At 41.0% G+C, this 20,874-nt stretch overlaps 1 protein-coding gene across 10 annotated transcripts in view; it reads right to left on the bottom strand.

Moving 5' to 3' along the window:
- The window catches only part of ASTN2 (astrotactin 2), a 1,032,549-nt gene that overhangs the window by 152,915 nt on the left and 858,760 nt on the right, over positions 1 to 20,874 (bottom strand). For all 10 annotated transcript variants that reach the window (XM_070066427.1, XM_070066421.1, XM_070066416.1 and 7 more), the window contains 2 exons: positions 15,396 to 15,529; positions 14,017 to 14,165 (listed from right to left, as the gene is read on the bottom strand). In XM_070066427.1, the coding sequence (XP_069922528.1) occupies positions 14,017 to 14,165; positions 15,396 to 15,529 (283 nt within the window). The remainder of the gene's footprint in view (positions 1 to 14,016; positions 14,166 to 15,395; positions 15,530 to 20,874) is intronic.

A 20,874-nucleotide genomic window follows, 5' to 3' on the forward strand; every position in this document is an offset into this window, starting at 1 on the left:
GCGGAGGATTAGCCTAGTGAGCTGCGGCACTGGCTGCCAAGTTAACTTTATGAATGCTGTGGTTTGACTATTAGCTAGTTTGAGTACCTCCCATAAGTCATGTATTAAAGGCATGGTCCTCAATGTCTTATATTAATAAGTGGAAATTTAATCCAGCGATGATGTTTAGCGGTAGAGCCTTTGGGAGGTAATCAGATTGGTTTAGGTAGTTAGGGTGAAGCCCCTGTGATCAAATCCTGGTAGCTTTCTAAGCATAGAACAGATATCCACGCTCCTTCTTGCCATGTGACATTCTGTGCCACCTGGGCACTCTGTCAGCAAGACTGCCCTCATCTGAGTCTAGATGCTCAACCAATGGGGCTGTCCAATATTAGACTGTGAACTTGTGGAACATGAGCCAAGCTGCATCTTTTCTCTTCATGAAGTTATCCCTTCTCAAGCATTTCATTGTAGTGAAGAAAAAATGACTAATAGAGTGGCCCCCAAAATACTGAATTTGATGACATAGAGGTCACAAATGTTCATGGAGAAAATGTTCAGTAACCTGGTGGTAGAAGATAGAGTACAGTGAGTTGAGGAATGAATGGAAAGTGAAAAAATGAAGTCATACATTATAAATTTTCAAGGGGTGTTTATAAAGAAGAGAAAATAGATCGTTATGATGGTAGAAGATGAAGTGTTTTGTTTGTTTATTTGTTTTAAGAAGAAAAGTTTGAACTGTGTATGTACTTCTCGGAAGAATACACTTAATCATTTCTTCTGTTAAGCATTAATCAGTGAAGTGCTATCTCTGGTTCTGTACTATATTTTATATGTAACATATATACTTTAATATCACAATTATTTCAGTTTGTTTAACTAGTTTGTCACTGAGATTCACTGTGCCATTCCCACTTTTTCCTTTACCATTTTAAATAAGCATTTTCACTAAAAACTACGGTGATTTTCGGAGGGAAGAGGAAGAAGAAAAGTTTGTGAGCAAATTTAAATGATAACTAAACATAATCTACTAAAGGATAACATAAACATAATCTACTAAAATAGGCTATATGGAGAAAATTTATTTGTAGTTTCTAATAAATTCGGAAAGTATAAGTAATACGGCAATAGCAGCAATAACTTCAAAGAGTAGGTCGGGCACCTCTCATATCAGGAAGAAAGTGGAAGAATAAGCATAAAGAAGCATATGGGCTTAAAATTGTTATGCGGGAGATTGTGAATGAAGCAGGGATAGGCTGTCATGGGTTTAGAGGATAATGAAAAGGAATCTAAGCTGGGGTGAGTATTTGCACAGTGGTTAAGATGCCACTTGGCATGCCCTCGTCCCAACTAAGAGTGCCTGATTCTAGGGAATGTGGAGGAGAATACAGTTTTCTCTTTGTATCTCTAGTGGACAGCTGCTACCAAGGACAGGAATGACAACAGATGGCAGCAAAGAGGAAGTGAAATCTCAAGCTCAGTGTTTTTAGTCAGGGAGTGATCTTCAAAAGGGAGGCTGGCAGTCTTGAGTATAAGAAATTGATTCTACTGGAACCAGAATTTCAAATAGTTCCACCACATAACCTTTACGGAGCCTATTTGGACCAGAAACTGCCCCATCCCCTGTCTCCTCTAGCATCTGAGTTATTTCAGGCTCTATCCAGCTATCACAGCAATGCCCTGCTAAGCTGTGCTTCTCCTAGTACTTATTATAAGCTCCATGGGAGAAAGAAGCAGGTCTGTCTTGTTGCTATTCCATGCCCATCATGGACTGGAATGCCTGAACAAGAGAAAGAGCTTCACACACAAGAGTGTGCTTTGTCACCTGCACAGAGCTCTGTGATTTGGAGAAGGCAGGCTGGGTGACATGGGGGGATGGACTGAATTAAGACTCTCCAAGTACCTTTTCTTGGTGGCTCTTGACTTCAGAAACCTCTCACCCGAAAAGCAGCTGGAATGACAGAAACATTTTCTTAGGCCTTAATATCAATTCCAGATGTTTGCAGTCATGTTGGTTTGTACCTCACCCTGTAGAACATATTTCCCTTGCCTGCCCACCACCTCCCACCCCCCACCACCTCCATCTAGCTAAGGGAGTAGAGCCTAGTCTCCAGTGACATCACCTTCCTCCCAGGCCATGCAAACAACAGATGGGTGAGAGCCCCTCTGGTTTCTCAGACAAAGAGCATGGTTCAGCCATGGTCTGTGCTGCTTGAGGAACTATGAGTAATTTCCACAGGATTTCATAAACACCTCCCATGTACCTGCTCCACCACAGCCTCCGCTCTCACAGTCCTCTCAGCTCCCTGAGAAGAAAGGCACTAGTGTCCTTTGCTTTGAGTTATTTTCCACACAGAGTCACCTCCAAAATGGCTCCCGTCCAGTCGAGAAGGTCATTATTGGATTATGGAATGGTATGTGGGCACTGAGGTGAAGGTCATTATTCTAAGGTCTAACTCTGGATGGCATGCGGACATTGCAGCGGAGTGGCATCTTTCGAATTGTGGATTAAACTTACTGTACCAGGGAGGGCAGAAGATATAGTACAGGGTTGGGAGTAAGTAGAGATATCCTTGGATCATTCTGAATATTCTTGACCTAGATCGAGTGTAGATGCTTATACTTGAGTCAGCTGAGGGAAACAAACAACAAAAAAAGGCTGAGACATGGATAGAAAGTGACATGAGGGGAAAAAAGGAGACAAAGAGATGTATTGTAAGAACTGTATTATGGAGCAGATGTTGTAGCACAGCAGGTTAACACACTGCTTGCAATGCTAACACCTTACATTGGAGCCCCAGTCTAGCTAATGTGCCTGGGAAGTCAGTAGAAGATGGCCCAAGTGCTTGGGTCTCTGTCATCCATATGGGAAACCTGGATGAAGTTCCTGGCTCCTTTTTGCAGGCTGAGCCAGCCCCAGGTGTTGCAAAAAGGGAGTGAACTAGCAGAGGGAAGATTCTCTCTTTCTGTCCCTCTCCTCTCCTCTCCCTCTCCTTCTTCATGTCCCTTTCTCTCCACCACTATCTCTATCACTCTCTCTCTCTGTCATTCTGCATTTCAAATTAATAAATCTACAAAAAAGAAAAATCTAATTTTGTTGTTTTCTTCATAAATACATAAAGAAAGAAAGAAAAGAAGGGAGAGAGATAGAGGAAGAGTCAGGAATGTACAGAGAAAAGAAACAGAGGCAGGAGTTGAGGGCTAGCAGGAGGCAAACCTGGTACTGATCAGCTGGGACGAGGCCCATCAGGCTCCCAGATGCCAGGACAGAGAGGGACACTGACCGGCTCCAGATGTGGCTGTCTTTTTGAAGAGATCTGGGGGATGGTGGAAAGGGCCTGCTGCCTCTGTGGGGGCCAGCATAGTCAGCTGACCTTCCAAACAAGCTGAAGCCAAACTGAGCCAAACAAGCTGAAGCTGGGCTCCCATGGTTAAAGAGTGAAGTTTCTTATTCTTAAAAGATTTTTTTAAATGCAGCAGAGTAAAAGCAAATGACCAAAGAATATGCATGGGGGTCTGATGCAAATATCACCAGACTGGGAAGCAGGAGACAAGAAGTTGGCTAGGACCCTTACCCATTTTGCCTCCATTTTTGAGATCTTTACAAAGAGGATGTAGATGAAGTCTTCAAGGTCCTTCTACTCTGAACTTCTGGGGCTTTCAGAAGCTGGCATATAGGAAAATAGATAAAGAAATGACTATATATCCTACAAGATCAAAGCCCTCTAGATGTTATTGGGAGGCTAGATAATATATTCTGCCAGACACACAAAAGGCCAATATCCCCTTATCTACCATCTACCTTTATGTGTATTCCCAACCACAGCAAATCATACCAAGGGTAATGTAGACTGGTGGAAAGATCTCTGGACTTGGTGGGGAAGGAAAGAAAAGAAATGAGACCTCCCAGTCCTAGCTCTGGCTCCATAACAAACATACTATGTGTGTAACCTCTGGACAAGTCCCTCCTCTGAGCTTTTTTCTCCATAGGTCAAACAGGGGATTTGGATTCATTAAGTCTGCTTGTGCCTCAACCCCCCCCCCCCCACTTCCATCCTCCTGTGTCTACCCTGCCCGAGAGGCTGAAACCCATGCCAATTGCTCTGATGAGGCCATGTGGGAGAACCAGACGTCTGTTTTTAATACTGATGACAGATTAGCGTGCGGGGAATTCAGCCACCCCCCAAAAACAAGCCCCGTCTCTGCTCAAAACAACTGGAACAGGAGGCTGCTTATGCTTGGCTTTCCTAACAGAGTCCCAGAGCTGAGGCAGCAATGGCTACTCTGAAGGAAACAAAGAGGGTGCCAAACCCAGTAGAGGGGGGCAGTGGTAGGAGACATGGAGGGAGAGTGAGCATTTTAAGTTTGTTCAAAAGATGTGGAACAGATGGCAATCATAAAGTGTGTATGTGTGTCTTCGTGTGTGCACACAGGAGAGAGAGAGAGAGAGACAGATGTATGCACCTATGGCTATGCACAGTGCATGTTAGCTCATGAATAAATAATTCTAGCACTAGATTTGGCTGCCAGCAAAACTCCAGACAGATCAAAGGAGAAAGACCACATTTCCCTATTCTAGCTTCACCTGGCCAAATGTGTAAGTAAGCATAACTGTCTCTCCAAAACAAGTCTGAAATCTAACTTTATTGCTTTCTTCTTAATATTTACTTTCCTTTTAAAATTTTTTAAAAATCATGGAAATAAGGGAAAAAAACTAAAATGTATGATTTCCTAAAATTGTCCCAAAAACTTTGCTATAGTTGATCTTCTCAAGAATTTTTAAGGTAGGTGTTATTTTCCTCATTCTATAGAAAAGCAAAGTGAGACCTATGGAAGATATTGATTGGTCCTGGGTCTAAAGGTGAGAAGTGGTAGAAACTGCACCAGAAGCCAGGTTTTATAAAATTCATATTCACTAATCAAGACTATGTACTATTTAATATTCAAGTGAGTGAGCTCAAAGATTCAAATATGGACCAAGTTCATTTTCCAGAGGATTGAAACATGACCTGGAGGCAAATAGAATAGGTGAATTTTCAGAGACTCACCACCAATCAACTACAGTATCAGTTGGTAATGGTACATTTTAGAAGGCTTATTAAATACTCATCTAGTATCTGGAACTACTGAAGACTTCGAAGGACTATATGGTGCTCAACAAGTTCATGTCAGAGTTGAAAATTTAAGACGTGTATATGCCTACCCATATACAAATCAATTCAGCTAATGCTGAACATCTATGTATGACAGGGACTGTGGGAAGATCCAAATCATAAAAACACACACTTGTTTCCTTGTATTCCATCCAAGAATTCAAATATTAGATAATGTGAAGAATGAAAGTCAAAATTCACAAGGAAGGATTTGAAGAACCTGTAAAGATGGAGGTAGATATGTTATTGTCTTCAACCTTCTGAATGGCTATTGGAAGAAAAGATCAGATCTGTATTGGGAGACTACACCAGGAAACCAAAAAGAAGCACATTTTACCTCAACTGAAAAAGAAATTGTTGGATTTGAGCATGATTTCCTGGAGAATGAAGGAGAAGAATCTTAGATTTCTATTTTGGGGCTAGATAGATCAGATTTACTTTCCTTACTGCTGAAATTTTAATGAAGTTTTAAAAAACACACAGAAAATAGATAAGACAAATTTTCAAACAACTGAAAATCAGGCAACAAAGGATAGAGATCCTGAAAAATAAAAAAACAAATCATGTGAATCCTAAAAATTCCTATTGTCTTTACAAAGATTCCAAGCTTCTGTGCAGGGAGAGAGGATGGTGACAGATTCCCTAAATTAGGAAATCACAGTTCTGAGTCCAGAGAGACCAAAGTAACAACAGCTAGCAGGATAGAGCAATGGAAAAGAGAAATCTACACAGAGAAAAAATGGGAGTAGTGATTGATGAACTTGTATAGGAAATACTGGATCCAACAGGATTATCAAGAACAGTGCCCAGCCTCATACAAGGACCAAGATTCCTGTTTCCTACCAGTCATAGTGGAAAATCTAATAACTCATGTGCTATTGTGTAGAGTACATGGAAGAGTCTTCCTTAGTAGTATGGAATAATTAGCCCTAGACTAAACACTGTTCTGGTTCCAACTAACAAAATTTAAAAGCAAAGATCTAAAAGAATTAAAGTGTTTCCAAATAACTTAACTGCCTCCAAGCACTGAGTTTAAAAATATTTTTAGGAATACAAAAATATCCAGCATCCGACAAGGCAACAATCAGAACATTTGGCATCCAATCAAAGATCACCTGGCATGCAAAGGAGGAAGAAAATGCAACCCAGAATGAAGAAACGAATCCATTTAATCTGATCAAGAATGATACAGATGGGGCTGGCACTGTGGCATAGCAGGTAAAGCTGCCGCCTGCACTACCAGCATCCCATATTAGCACCAGTTCGAGTTCCGGCTGCTCCACTTCTGATCTAGCTCTTAGCTATGGCCTGGGAAAGCAGAGGAAGATGGCCCAAGTCCTTGGTCACTGCACCGGCATGGGAGACCTGGGGGAAGCTCTAAGCTCCTGACTTTGGATCAGTGCTGCAGATGGAAGACCTCTCTCTCTCTCTCTCTCTCTCTCTCTGCCTCTCTGTAACTCTGCCTTTCAAATAAATAAATAAATCCTTCTTTGAAGAAAAAATTTATATAGATGTTGGGGTTAGAAAACAACATTTTGGGCCGGTGCCACAGCTCAATAGGCTAATCCTTCGCCTGCGGCGCCGCCACACCAGGTTCTAGTCCTGGTCGGGAAGCTGGATTCTGTCCCAGTTGCTCCTCTTCCAGTCCAGCTCTCTGCAGTGGCCCGGGAGTGCAGTGGAGGATGGCTTAAGTGCTTGGGCCCTGCACCTGCATGGGAGACCAGGAGAGGCCCCTGGCTCCTGCCTTCGGATCAGTGCAGCGCACCAGCCGCAGCGCACCGGCCGCAGCGCACCGGCCGCAGCGGCCATTGGAGGGTGAATGAACGGAAAAAGGAAGACCTTTTTCTCTGTCTCTCTCTCTCACTAACTCTGCCTGTCAGGGAAAAAAAAAAAAGAAAAAGAAAGAACATTTTGGGGCCAGCGTTGTGGCATAGCAGGTAAAGCTGTAGCCTGAAGTGCCAGCATCCCATATGGTCACTGGTTCAAGTCCTGGCTGCTCCACTTCAGATTCAGCTCTTAGCTATGGCCTGGGAAAGCAGTGGAAGATGGTCCAAGTCCTTGGGCCCCTGCACTCATGTGGGAGACCCAGAGGAAGCTCCTGGCTCCTGGCTTTGGATTGGCATAGCTCTGGCCATTGTGGCCAACTGCGGAGTGAACCAGCGGATGGAAGACCTCTCTCTCTCTCTCTCTCTGCCTCTCCTTCTCTCTCTATGTAATACTGACTTTCAAGTAAATAAATACATCTTAAAAAAAAAAATTGCCCAAGTGTTTGGACCCCTGCACCCGCATGGGAAAACTGGAGGAAGCTCCTGGCTTCTGATCAGCTCAGCTCTGGCTGTTGCGGCCATCTGGGAAGTGAACTAGCGGATGGAAGACCTGTTTCTCTACCTCTCTTCTCTCTCTGTGTAACTCTGACTTTCAAATAAATAAATAAACAAACCCTTTTTTAACAACAAAAAAGAAAACAACATTATAATTTACTGTAATTATATTCCATAAGTAGAAAAAAAGTTCAAATGTAGAAAGAATATATCAACAAGGCTCAAATTGAACTTCTAAAGATAAAATTAAAATGTCCAAGATGAAGAAGTCACCAGATGGGATTAACAATAGATTAGATTTTGCAGAAGGAAATAAAAGCAGGGCATAAGAAACTATCGAGGGGGTAAATGTTGTGATGCAGTTGGTTAAGCCACCACTTAGAATGCCCATCTCATATCAGTGCTCCTGGTTCAAATCTTGGCTATTCTGCACTTCCAATCCACTTTTCTGCTAATACTTCTAGGAGGTAGTAGATAAAGGCCTAAGTATCCGGGTTTCTGCCACCTATATGGGAGAATCAGATGAAGTTTCAGGCTCCTGGCTTCAGCCCGGCCTAGCCCAGGTTGATGTAGATATTTGGGGGAGTGAGTGAGCCAGCACAAGGAAGCTATCTCTGTTTCTCTCTCTCTCTCCCTTTGAAATAAATAAATCTTTAAAAAGGAACAAACTTTCCAACATGGAACAGAGAAGAAAGAATTTTTTTAGCTGATGAGTAACGATTTCAGGTGGTTGTACACACATGCAATTGGAATCACTGAAGGAGAAGAAACTGGGGAGAAAGAAAAAAATATTTGGCAAAACAATAGCCAAAATTTTTCCCAAAGTGATGAAATTATAAACCCTAGATCCAAGAAATTCAAAAAATGCCCAACACAAGAAATAATAAATTGCTGAAAATGAGTAATGAAGATAAAATCTTAGAAACTGCCAGAAACAAAGGGCATGCACATACAGGGGAACAAGTTTAGAAATTATGGGAGTTTAGAACAAGTTTTGAAATTATTCTCATGTGCAACACTGCAACCAAGAAGACAAACGAACAGCATCTACAAATTACTAGGAGACACATCTGTCTACATAGAATACTACACTCAGAAACAGTATCTTTCAAAAGCAACATAAGAAAGATCACCACGAACTGATAGGAAGTGTGAGAAATAGTGAAGGACATTCTTTATGCAGAAGGAAAATGAAACAAGATGAAACTGGTACTCAGAGAAACAAAGAGTGGTACCACATAGGAAAATGTATTAAATACCTTATTTCTTAAATATATTTAAAAATAATGGACTATGTAAAAAATAATAAAAATGAATTGCAAAATTTCTAATATATGTATGAACAGTATCTGTGACAAAAACACATAAACATCCCCCTCCATGCCACGAGGTCTTTGACTCTAATAAATCTTGCTTTTAAATCTCAAAAAATATAAAATAAGCATAGAAGAGAGAAATAAAAGTATAATATTATAAGGTTCACATTTCTCATACTGTACATGAGGTACTATAATATCACTTGAAGGTACACAGTGATGTGTTGAATATTCCTGCTGTAAACCCCAAAGTAATTGTTAAACTAGTAAGAAAGAATTGTAACTAAAAACCATCAACAAAGATAAAATGGAATCTTAAAAATAACCCAAAGGAAGACAGATAAAAAGGCAAAATGAAACTAAGCAGTATGAGACAACAGAAAACAAATACTAAGATTATAAATTTAAATCCAACCATACTAATATCACATTTAATATAGTCTAAACACCTTAATATGTTATGAAAGTCATACTGGAAAAAAGAAAAAAATCCAACTTTATGATGTTTACAAAAATACACTTAACTGTAAAGGCACAAATATCAGAAAAGTAAGATAATTGGTAATGATAGACTAACATTTATCAGAAAGAAGTTAGACTAGTTACAACACTAGATAAAGTAGATTTCAGAGCAAAGAATATCACAAGGTTATAGAAGACCATTTCATAATTTAAAAAGATCAGTTCATCAGAACGAGATGAAAATTTCAATGCTATAAACTTTATTTTAATTTTTAAAATTTTATTTTTTGGCCAGCGCCATGGCTCACTTGGCTAATCCTCTGCCTGCGGCACCGGCACCCCGGGTTCTAGTTCCGGTTGGGGCGCCAGATTCTGTCCTGGTTGCTCCTCTTCCAGTCCAGCTCTCTGCTGTGGCCCAGGAAGGCAGTGGAGGATGGCTCAAGTCCTTGGGCCCTGCAGCCGCATAGGAGACCAGGAGGAAGCACCTGGCTCCTGGCTTCGGATTGGCACAGAGTGCCGGCCATAGCGGTCATTTGGAGGGTGAACCAATGGAAAAGGAAGACCTTTCTCTCTGTCTCTCTCTCACTGTCTAACTCTGCCTGTCAAAAAATAAATAAATAAATAATTATTTTTTATTTTTTATTTATTTAATTCTTATAAACTTAATAACAGAAATTGCAATTACAGAAAATAAAAAAACTGATAGAACTAGAGGAGAAACAGATAAAATCCAATATTATCATCAGGGATTTCAATGCCATTATCTCAATTTTTGCTAAAAGAAGAACTTAAAAAAAATCAGAAAGGCTTTAAAATACTTGAAAAACAAAAACCATTAATTTGATCCAACTGGTGTTTACAGGACACCCTCCCCATAAATAGTAGAAGATATATTCTTGGGGCCGGTGCCAAGGCATAGCATGTAAAGAATCGCCTGAGGGGCTGGCACTGTTGCGCTGTAGGTTAATCCACCTCCAGCAGTGCCGGTATCCCTTATGGTTGCCAGTTCGAGTCCCAGCTGCTCCTCTTCTGATCATGTTCTCTGCTATGGCCTGGGAAAGCAGTGGAAAACGGCCTAAGTGCTTGGACCCCTGCAACCATTTGGGAGACCCAGAAGAAGCTCTTGGCTCCTGGCTTTGGATCAGCTCAGCTCCGGCCCTTCTGGCCATTTGGGGAGTGAACTAGCAGATGGAAGATCTTTCTCACTCTCTCTCTTTGTCTCTCCTGTTCTCTCTCTCTAACTCTGCCTTTCAAATAAATACATAAATCTTCAAATATATATATATATATATATATATATATATATATACACACACACACACACACACACATTCTTGGGCCATCTTCTGCTGCTTTTCCCTGGCCATTAGCCAAGGAGCTGGGTTAGAAGTAGAACAACTGGGACAGGAACAGGCACCCACATAGGATGCTGGCAACAAAGGAGGTGGCTTTACATGCTATGCAACAACATTGTCTCCGTAGATACATTCTTTTAAGGCAGACACTGAATACAAGGATAGACCACATTCTAAATAATCAAATTGATCTCAAAAAAAAAAAAAGTTAAATGTTTAATGCTTTAAAAATATATACTCTAACTACAGTAGAATCAAATTAAAAATCAATAACAGATATCTCAAAAATCCCCCTGAAACCATGTAACACACTTCTACATAATCCCTGGAACAAAAATGAAAACAAAGGGAAATTATAAAGAACTGAGTAGAAACAGAAATACACTATAACAAAATCTGTGGAATACCACTAAAGTGATAGTTAAAGCAAATACCTATAATACACAAAAGCTCTCAAATCAATAATCTCCACTAGCATTTAAAAATACAAAAAAGGGAGTAAACTAACCCAAAGTAAGCCAAACGAAAGCTTCAAAAAGGAAATGATAAATATCAAAATAGAAATTAATGAAATGTAAAACAATAGAGAAACCAAAAGCTGATTCTTTGAGAAGATAAATTTCATAACTCTCTGGTTGGACTGATCAATAAAAGAGATGACACAGATTACCAATATTAAAAATGAGAGTGATATCACTAGATTCATTAAGCATGTATTAAAAGAATGACAATGGAATATCATGAGAAACTTATGCCAGTAAATTTGATAACTTAAATGAAGCAGACAAATCCCCTGAACACGCAAGTTGCTAAAAGGCCACTCACAAAGAAATAAGTAGTCTGGATATCCCTGTGATCATTAAAGAATTAAATTAGTAGTTAAAAACCTTACAAGAAAAGATCCAGGCCCAGATGGCTTCACTGGTGAAATCTACTAAAGAAGGAAGAAGCACCACTACTAAGTTTTACTAAATAATGCTAACCAAACTCTTTTTGAAAAGAAATAAAATTTCAGAAAATGAAAAGCTAGAAATATTCCACAACTCATTTATTGATATTGTGATAATCCTGATGGCAAGATAAACAGAAGCACTGAGAGAAAAGAAAGCTTAGTTATGGACCCCAAACAAGTATTTGAATATCAAGCTTTTTGGTAGGTGTCAGGAATTCAACCATGATTAATACAGACAAGCCATGTGTCCTTCTTGAAATTTATAATGTAATTGGACAAATAAATGAGCAATTTTACTTCTTTTATTCTTTCAATAGCCCAGTTTCAGCTTGAGATTAAGCCGTGATCTTAAGGAGACATGATTAGCTAGATAAACTTAGATTCATCTAATTTTCTTATCCATGAAATAGGAACGATAAACATCAACCCTCCTAAAGTTCATAGATTCATGGAGATATTGAACTATGTTCAATATCTTAGTTGGGTGCCTGCCACAGGAAAGGTATGCCCAAGCCATATCTTATGGCTGTAAATAATAATAATAATAATGATAATAATAATAATAATTGAATGAAAGTTTAGACAGCAGAGAACATAAGCCCCCAGCACAGATCACAAGTGAGTGCTTAGCTTCTTGGTAGGGATGTAAGAGAACTTACATACTGAGTTGGAACCAAGGGTAACCTTTTAAAAAGCCACCTTTCTCAAATACCTGCATGCTTGGAACATTTCTAACTCTCTGCTCCTCAGCACCAGTTAATGAAGACTATTTCAGTATATCTCACTAGGAAAGGCAATTGTTTATATTTCCTCATCTCGGTCCCAGAGGTCATACATTCAAAAACCAAGCTCTTCAAACATGACACCTGTAGGCCTTCCCAAGCAGAGAAAAGTCAAATCCTCTTCAGAATCAACTGATTCTGACGTATGGTTTTGAAGATCCAACTCACAGCATTAGAAATTCCTTTCAACCACAGCTTGCTATCCTTCTTTGCTCAAAATCATACAAAACAAAACAAAAAAAAACAAGTGGCACACAGGTTAGACACCAGAAAATCATTAGGGGTAGGCATTTGGTACAGTGATTAAATTGACACTTGGGATGTCCACATCCCATATTGGAGTCCCTGGTTCAAGTCCAGTGTCCTCTGCTTTCAATCCAGCTTCCTGCTAATGCAGAACCTAGGAGGTAACAGATGATAACTAAGTACTTGAGTCCCTGCCACCTATGTGGGGGACTGGATTGAGTTCCAGGATCCTAGCTTTAGCCTGGCCCAGCTGCACTATTGTTTATTTGGGGAGTGAACCAGCCAATGTAAGATAATGTTTGTGTCATTTTGTCTCTCAAATTAAAAAAAAAATGAAAAAATTTTAAAAATTGGAGAGGACATGGTGGTTAAAATGATGCCTGGTCAGCCCTTAAGGCATTTGGATCCAGCTAAAAAGCCCATGAGAGTATTTCAGGCATGGAAAGCCAAGACACTCTGGCAAAAAAAAAAAAAAAAAAAAAAAAAACAACAAAAACACCTAAATGAAAGATCTCTGTGAGTGAGATCCTAGTGGAAAGAACGAGCCATCAAAGAAGGAGGTACCTTTCTCTGAAGGGAAGAGAGAATTTCCACTTTGACTATGACCTTGTCTAAATAAGAATGGAGTTGGCAAACTCAAAAGGCTTCCATAGCCTTGGCAACTCATGACAAGAGCCTCAGGTGATTACTGACACCATAAACAAGAGTATCAATTGTTAATCCAACAACAGGAGTCACTGCGCACTTACTCCCTATGTAGGATCTCTGTCCTTAATGTGTTGTACTATGCGAATTAATGGTAAAACTACTACTCAAACAGTACTCTATACTTTGTGTGTCTGTGTGGGTGCAAGTCTGTTGAAATCTTTACTTAGTATATACTACATTGATCTTCTGTATATAAAGATAATTGAAAATCAATCTTGATGTGAATGGGATGGTTGAGGGAGCGGAAGATGGGATGGTTGCGGGTGGGAGGGAAGTTATGGGTGGGAAAAAGCCACTGTAATTGAAAAGCTGTACTTTGGAAATTTATATTTATTAAATAAAAGTTAAAAAAAATGATGCTTGAGTTTGAATACTAGTTCTACTTCTGATCCAGCTTCCTGCTAATACACCTTGGAAGGCAGCATGTTATGGTTTAAGTACTTGGGGCCTTTCCACCCATGTGGGAATCCTAGAATGATTTCCAGGCTTCTGGGTTCAGTCTGGCACAGCCCTGGCTATGGCTGTGGTGGGCATTTGGAAACTGAAAGAGCAGGTGAACAACCTCTTTCTCTCCTCCCACTTTCAAATAAACAGATATTTTAGAAAGCAGAGAATCACTTCACAATCAGCAATGTCTTCTCAATACAGATGACATCTAAAGATGATATCTAAAGCCTTTAGATAACCCCAGTTTCTCTCCTCCAGCATATTATCCCAACAAAATGGAAAGGCATCCACCTACCTGTGTACAGGTCAGTGTCTGTGTATTCATCCACTTTCTTGTGCTGTAGAATATAATCAGAAACCTTGGTCCCGATAGCTGGCTGAACATCTACCCACTCCAAGGAGACCACAGTGCTGGAGGGTTCAACAGTTGGGGACAGCCGCAGCCTGCAGGGGGTGACAAGGAAAGTCACTTGCTTTCCAGCCACCACTGTTGGACCCAAAAAAAGTCTGCATGTATTAAGATCAAGCAGAGGGGGCATTGCTGTGGTGTAGCAGGCAAAGCCGCTGCCTGCAGTGCCAGGATCCCATGTGGGCACCAGTTCAAGTCCCAGCTGCTCCACTTCCAATCCAGCTCTCTGCTATGGCTTGGGAAAGCAGTAGAAGATAGCCCAAGTCCTTGGGCCCCTGCACCCATGTGGGAGACCCGGAAAAACTCCTGGCTCCTGGATTTGGATTGGCGTAGTTCCGACCGTTGTGGCCATCTGGGGAGTGAACCATAGGATGGAAGACCTCTCTCTCTTCCTCTCTCTCACTTTCTCTCTCTCTCTCTCTTCCTCTCTCTCTCTCTCTTCCTTTCTCTCTTTCTCTGCCTCTCTGTAACTCTGCCTTTCAAATAAATAAATCAATCTTAAAAAAAAAAGATCAAGCATTCTCCCCCTTGGTCACACTCCTCCAATCAAGATGACCTTCCTTTATCCCTACATATGGTAAATGTCCTATGTCAGGGCCTTCAAAGATAGTTCCCTCCCCCTAAAATGTGATTCCACCACTTGTTGTCTGGCTTACTCCTACTGTAGTGCAGGGCTCCATTAAAGAGGTTTCTCTGACTATTGCCCCCATAATTCTCCCTATTGGCACACCTCTTATCTTTTATATTTTTCCTATTTAAATTTCCAAGTCTATGTTTTCCTTTTTCTGTTTTCACTCTGGCATCCATCCTGCACCCCTCCCCCCAAGTTGTCATCTCCTTAAGTACACAGACTATTTCCACTTGTCCACTGATATATTCCTCAATCACTGACACATATCAGGTTTTCAAAATTGTTGAGTAAATTAATATAATAACGTTCTATAGGAGAGGTTCTATAGGAGTTCTATAGCAGAGGTTCTAGACATCCAATAAACCTCTGATGAATGCTTCAGTGAAGGAAGAAATGACAGACAGAGTGGCATCATTTAAAACAGCCCAGGCTACAATGTCAGTGCCTATCCTTGTGCCAAGTTTCTGTTCTGCCAAAACTCCTTTCTTTCTCAAAGAAGGAGGTAGGCTCCAGAAACTTCAGAGATCTGGACAGACACAATGGGAACAGAAGCAACTCATGGCCTGGCCTGGCAGACAGGAGTGTGAATCCATGAAAAGTGGTGGCCAAAGGAAGAGGGGCCATACATACGTACACTGGCTGTGGAAGGGGGCTGCAGTTGGGGAGCCCACTGGCATCAAAGGCACTGAGATCACACCTGCACCAGTCATCGATCACGTCCCCTTTCCCTGAACACCAATAGGAACTCATCAGTGCACTCTTGAAGGCCTGGAAAACAAAGAGGACAGAAAAGACCAACATGATGAAGGCTGAGAATAAAGGTGGCAAAGGCCTAATGTAGCCAACCAATGCTTTAGAGCAACTCTTCTAGGCACAGGATACCATATTTTGCCTAAATTCCTATCATCCTACCTCCCCACAACACCTATCCCAAACCATTCAATACTCAGCAGCCAGAATGATTATTGAGACACAGTAGTAACAGCATCCATTTAGAATTTCTCCTGGGCTTGGCACTCTACCTGTGTTAACTTCTTAATCCTTACAACAATCCCATACAATAGATATTATCATTTCCCACTTAATAGATGGGAAAACTGAGGCATATAGTAAGTTGTCTGAGGTTCAGAGCTAGGAAGTGGAAGACATTTTTTTAGTTCAGCTAAGGACAGGACACAAACATTACCTTCTCCTTTCTGCCCCACCCTCTGGCTCAGGTGTGGAAAATGGGTGTGTGCTTGATGCTTGAGTGAATGGTGTGATTTATTTTCTCCATTCACACTGACAATTCAAGGCACGGGGGATTCAGAATCTAAGACAGCTCTCTGAGATTAAAGATTCTAGAAAATGTTGGTCTTTTACTCCTTTGCCAGGTACATATCTTGCCCTTTCTTTGAGTTTTCTTTTTCTTTTATATATATTTTTTTTACTTTCTGTGTGTTTTTTCTTTACTATTTAATTTATTAGAGAGAGAGAATCTATCTCTGATTCTCTGCTTGATTCCTCAAATGCCTACAACAGCCAGGGTTGGGTCAGGCCAAAGCCAGGAGCTAGAAACACAGTCTGGGTTTCCCATTTGGGAAGTAGGGACTCAATTACTTGAGTCACCACCTGCTGCTTCCCAAGGTGTGTATTAGAAGGAAGTTGGAATCAAAAATAGAAACGAGACTAGAACCCAGGCACTCTAAAATGGGATGCAGGTATCCCAAATTGCCAAATCAAATATTGTGCCAACTGACTGCCTCTCTGTGTCGTTTTTAAATGAAAGTCATACCTTTACTATAACAAGAATGCTTCATTTCCCAGGTGTCACTCTGTTAATCATGCATGGTTCAAGAGAATGAAGTACAGTATGTTTGTATAAAGTGGGTCTGCGGTCTCTCCCTTTTGCTACCCAGAAAATAAATCCTGGAGAAGGTATGTATGAGAAATGCTATTGTATAAGCCTTTATCATAGTTTTTTCAGAGGCTTTGACAAGAAAATTCCTTACCCTTATCCTCCCCTAGGGATGAACAAATGATGTAACTCCTCCAGGGTTAAATGTAGTACCCAAAGAAATAAAAAGGACCACAATAAGCACTAAATTACATAGCAAAAGTTGCTTTAAGTGCATCAATAATGTAATCCTCATAATAGTCCTGAGATACTGATATTATCACTGTTATTAACAAATGAGAAAGCTAGGAATCAGAATAGTGAAGCAATTTTCCCAAGATCACACGGTAGGTAAATGGTGGAAGCAGAGTCCCAGCCAGATCTCTACAACTTTCAAGTACAAATCTTTTCTGTTTGGGACCAGCGCTGTGGTGCAGTAGGTTAAAGCCCTGGCCTGAAGTGCCAGCATCCCACATGGGCGCCGGTTCTAGTCTTGGCTGCTCCTCTTCTGATCGAGCTCTCTGCTATGGCCTGGGATAGCAGTAGAAGATGGCCCAAGTCCTTGGGCCCCTGCACCCACGTGGGAGACCTGGGAGAAGCTCCTGGTCCTGGTTCCTGGCTTCGGATCAACGCAGCTCCAGCTGTTGTGGCCATCTGGGGAGTGAACCAGTAGTTGGAAGACCTCTCTCTCTGTCTCTACCTCTTTCTGTAACTCTGTCTTTTAAATAAATAAAATAAAATCTTTAAAAAAAATCTTTTCTGTTTAACCATGCAGAGCAGTAGGATTAATCCAAAATAAGGTTTCTAGATTCAGTAAATAAAAATACAGAATTTCCAATCAAATTTCAATTTCAGACATCTATTTTTAGTATGAGTATATTCCATGAATAATCTTAAATAAAGTGCCTAGGCCAGGATTTGACACACAGTTAACAGTACTGTTCCTACTAGATGCCAGAGTCTATGCTGGGAATAAATCTCTGTTCTACCCTCACCAGAAGAGAGCACCCTCCTGAGGACAGAGTCCATATGTGACAGCATGAGGGCAGACTGACAGATGCTTTCTCCTTCCAATGACATATTCTTTCTCCTTTAGTAAAATTAACATGCACAACTACTCATGGCTGAAGACTCAGTAACATCTCCAGCCAGCACTAAGAGTTTAATTACCGTAATGGTGAAATCCAGGGCCATGGGGAAAAGTGACACAGATGGTAAGACTGTGCTGGACTCCAGCAATCAGAGGAAGAGAGAACATCCTGTTTTGTGTGTGTAGTGTGTGTGTGTGTGTGTGTGTGTGTGTGGTGGTTTTTGTAATCAATAGGAGCTTAAGTTTGGTGGAAAACAAAACAAGAAATCTCTCTGGATTTGGTGCGTTTCACCATCCAGGCAGTTCTTGGGAAGAAATCCTGCCTGTGAGTCTCTGCATTCACTGGCTCTCTCCCAAAACCCTGAGGAACAGAATGGGGACTGGTGCAAGGGCCAGGCAAACCCTGGATAGAGCACAAACACACCCTGATAAAAGGCCCACATCAAACAGGGAGCCCTTGCAAGGCAGCAAAAGCCAGCATCGTGTCAGCGCAGGATCACTCTTTCCTTACGTCTTCAGTCCTTGCAACACTCCATCTAGAGTCCAAGTAAATCCCAGGAGAGGAGGACCATGAGACGTTCCAGCTTCACGGGCCTCTAAATCATCTAATCTAATCCGTTGTACAGATGCAGATACAGTGGTTCAGAGAGGCCAGTTGGCTGGCCTGAGGTGATAGAACAACTTTGTGATGAAACTTCCCTATTCCCCCATTTAATGCTCAAAATTACCCGTAGAGATGAATGTCCTGTCTTCATTTACAGAGGAACGTGGAGGAAAAGGGAGGGACTTGAACAGAAGTCCATTTGAATCCTGGCACCCTTGATCTTCCTAGGTCACACAGGAACAATAAATGCCAAGATTTCATCCAAAATATCCTTTTCAGCTGTTCCGCTTGTGTCATGTGCTTGTTTGTGTGTGTATGTATGTGTCTGTGTGTGTTCTTGGAAGAAAATGAAACCTTACACTGGAGGCATTGTTGACTTCTGGCTTTTGAGTAAGTGAAGGGACCTAGGAAACAAATCCTTCACTTAATATGAGGGCTACATTTGCATGGCCATTGGTTTTCATAACAAAGAAGGTTTGCATTTCCACAACTTGTAAATGCTTCCAACTTCTGGCTAATTAGCTAGCAAACCAAGCTGAGCAGGAGGAGAAAAGAGCCACAAAAATGTTAAGCAATCAAAATAAACTAGGATTTATTCCTGACTCTATTGTTACTTCCCTATTTGAATTGCACAAGTGATTCCTCTTTCTAAGCCTCAACTTCCCCATCTGCAAAATGAGGGGGCAGAATATATATTTTCGAAGGTTTGTTTAAGTTCAATAAACATTGAATGAACTTTTTACTGCATACCACATGCCATCTAGAAATGAAGAAAAGGGATGAACGAGACTCAGTCACTAACTTCAAAGGATTCATGGTTTCATGGTAAAGACACACACAAACAATTACAATTACCACGGTTCAAGTACTATGAAGTAATACACACAGGAGGCTGTGGGAATACAAAAGAAGGGGCCCTTCCAGCTCTAAAAATTATGACAATGTCTTAGGAATCTCCAACTTTAAATAAACATCCTGTATTTGATTAAGATATTTGGGACCATCTACACAGAACATCAGGAAGCCCATACATTAAATTCCACATTCTCTATTTCCAATCACTGCATTTTTTCAGATTTTTTTTAAAAGATTTATTTTATTTATTTGAAAGACAGAGTTACAGAGAGAGGTAGAGACAGAGAGAGAGGTCTTCCATCCGCTGGTTCACTCCCCAGATGGTTGCAACGGCTGGAACTGTGCCGATTCGAAGCCAGGAGCCAGGAACTTCTTCCAGATCTCCCATGTGGGTGCAGGGGCCATCCTCCACTGCTCTCCCAGGCTACAGCAGAGAGCTGGATGGGAAGAGGAGCAGCCAGGACTAGAACCCGGCGCCCATATGGGATGCCTGCGCTTCAGGCCAGGGCTTTAACCCACAGCGCCAGCCTCAGATAAAATGTTAAAGATCGTGATTTTCTGTATCATGAGGGTGTTAGTTTGCATAAGTCCAAAAAGATGTCCTGAAGACCTCACTTGTTGCCTCATGCATTTTGTTATATACATAGTAAGAATGAGCTTAGTCATATGGTTGTCCAACACACAACAAATGAAGAGGAGGAAGGTTTTCTACAGATAAAACAAACTATTATCTTTTTATTACTTGTCTCCATTTCAGTGTCTAACACAGTAAGTAGCATGTAACTTAAGTCAGTCAATATTTCTTGAATTGCATTAAAGGTTCCCATGGATGTTGAATGAAACAAATCAATTTCTAAATGATAAAAGCAAAGAAAGGGTATGTGTAGGTTTGTGATTCTCTTTTTCCTCAATGTTCCTTTGATCTCCCAAGGCAATTGGGTGCCTCCAGTCAAACACGGAGAGATCAACCCTGGCTTGCCTCTCTATCTCACGTTGTATCTGTCTCAAAGCTATCCTCCCTTCCCTTATTCCCTGCTGTATCCCCAGTTCAGGTTACTAATTCATCTTCTACAGGCAACGGACATGGCCTCTGGACTGGTCTACCAACTCCAGTGTCACCTTCTCCAGCACATTCTCACAGATTTCTAAAATGTCACTGCTTATTCTGCCCTTTTGTTTACTTTGACCCCTTCAAAAGTTTCACTGACTTTTAGTTAAAGCCTGCAATAATGAACGACACATTCACAGCTCTTTGTTCTTCAGCCTGTGGCTCTTCTCCCATTTTACCCTCTCGGCCCCCATTCTATGATTCACTCATCCCAACTAGTTATAGAACTGTGCTCTTTCATACCCACAAGCCTTTTTTCATGCTGAGCCTTTGGTCTGAAAAACTCTTTCCCCACTTCTTCTGCCTTGTTAAATGCTAGAAAACTTTACTGCCCACTGGGACCCTACCACACTTTGTGAGATTCTTTTGTCTCTCTTTGATTCAATTGTGCACATTTCACATTCCCTGGCATTTTGTCTGTTTATGTGTATTTTTTGGTTATCAGACAGTGAACTCTTCTAGGGCAAGTAGATATGTGATTCACCTCTGTGCCCCCAGCTCCAAGAAAAAGAGTACAAGATTGAGTCCCCAGAGAGGTGTTAAATTCCATAAATATGGAATGGATACTCTGCCAGGGATT

Source organism: Oryctolagus cuniculus, chromosome 1, assembly GCF_964237555.1.
Source record: "Oryctolagus cuniculus chromosome 1, mOryCun1.1, whole genome shotgun sequence".
Lineage (NCBI taxonomy): Eukaryota > Metazoa > Chordata > Mammalia > Lagomorpha > Leporidae > Oryctolagus > Oryctolagus cuniculus.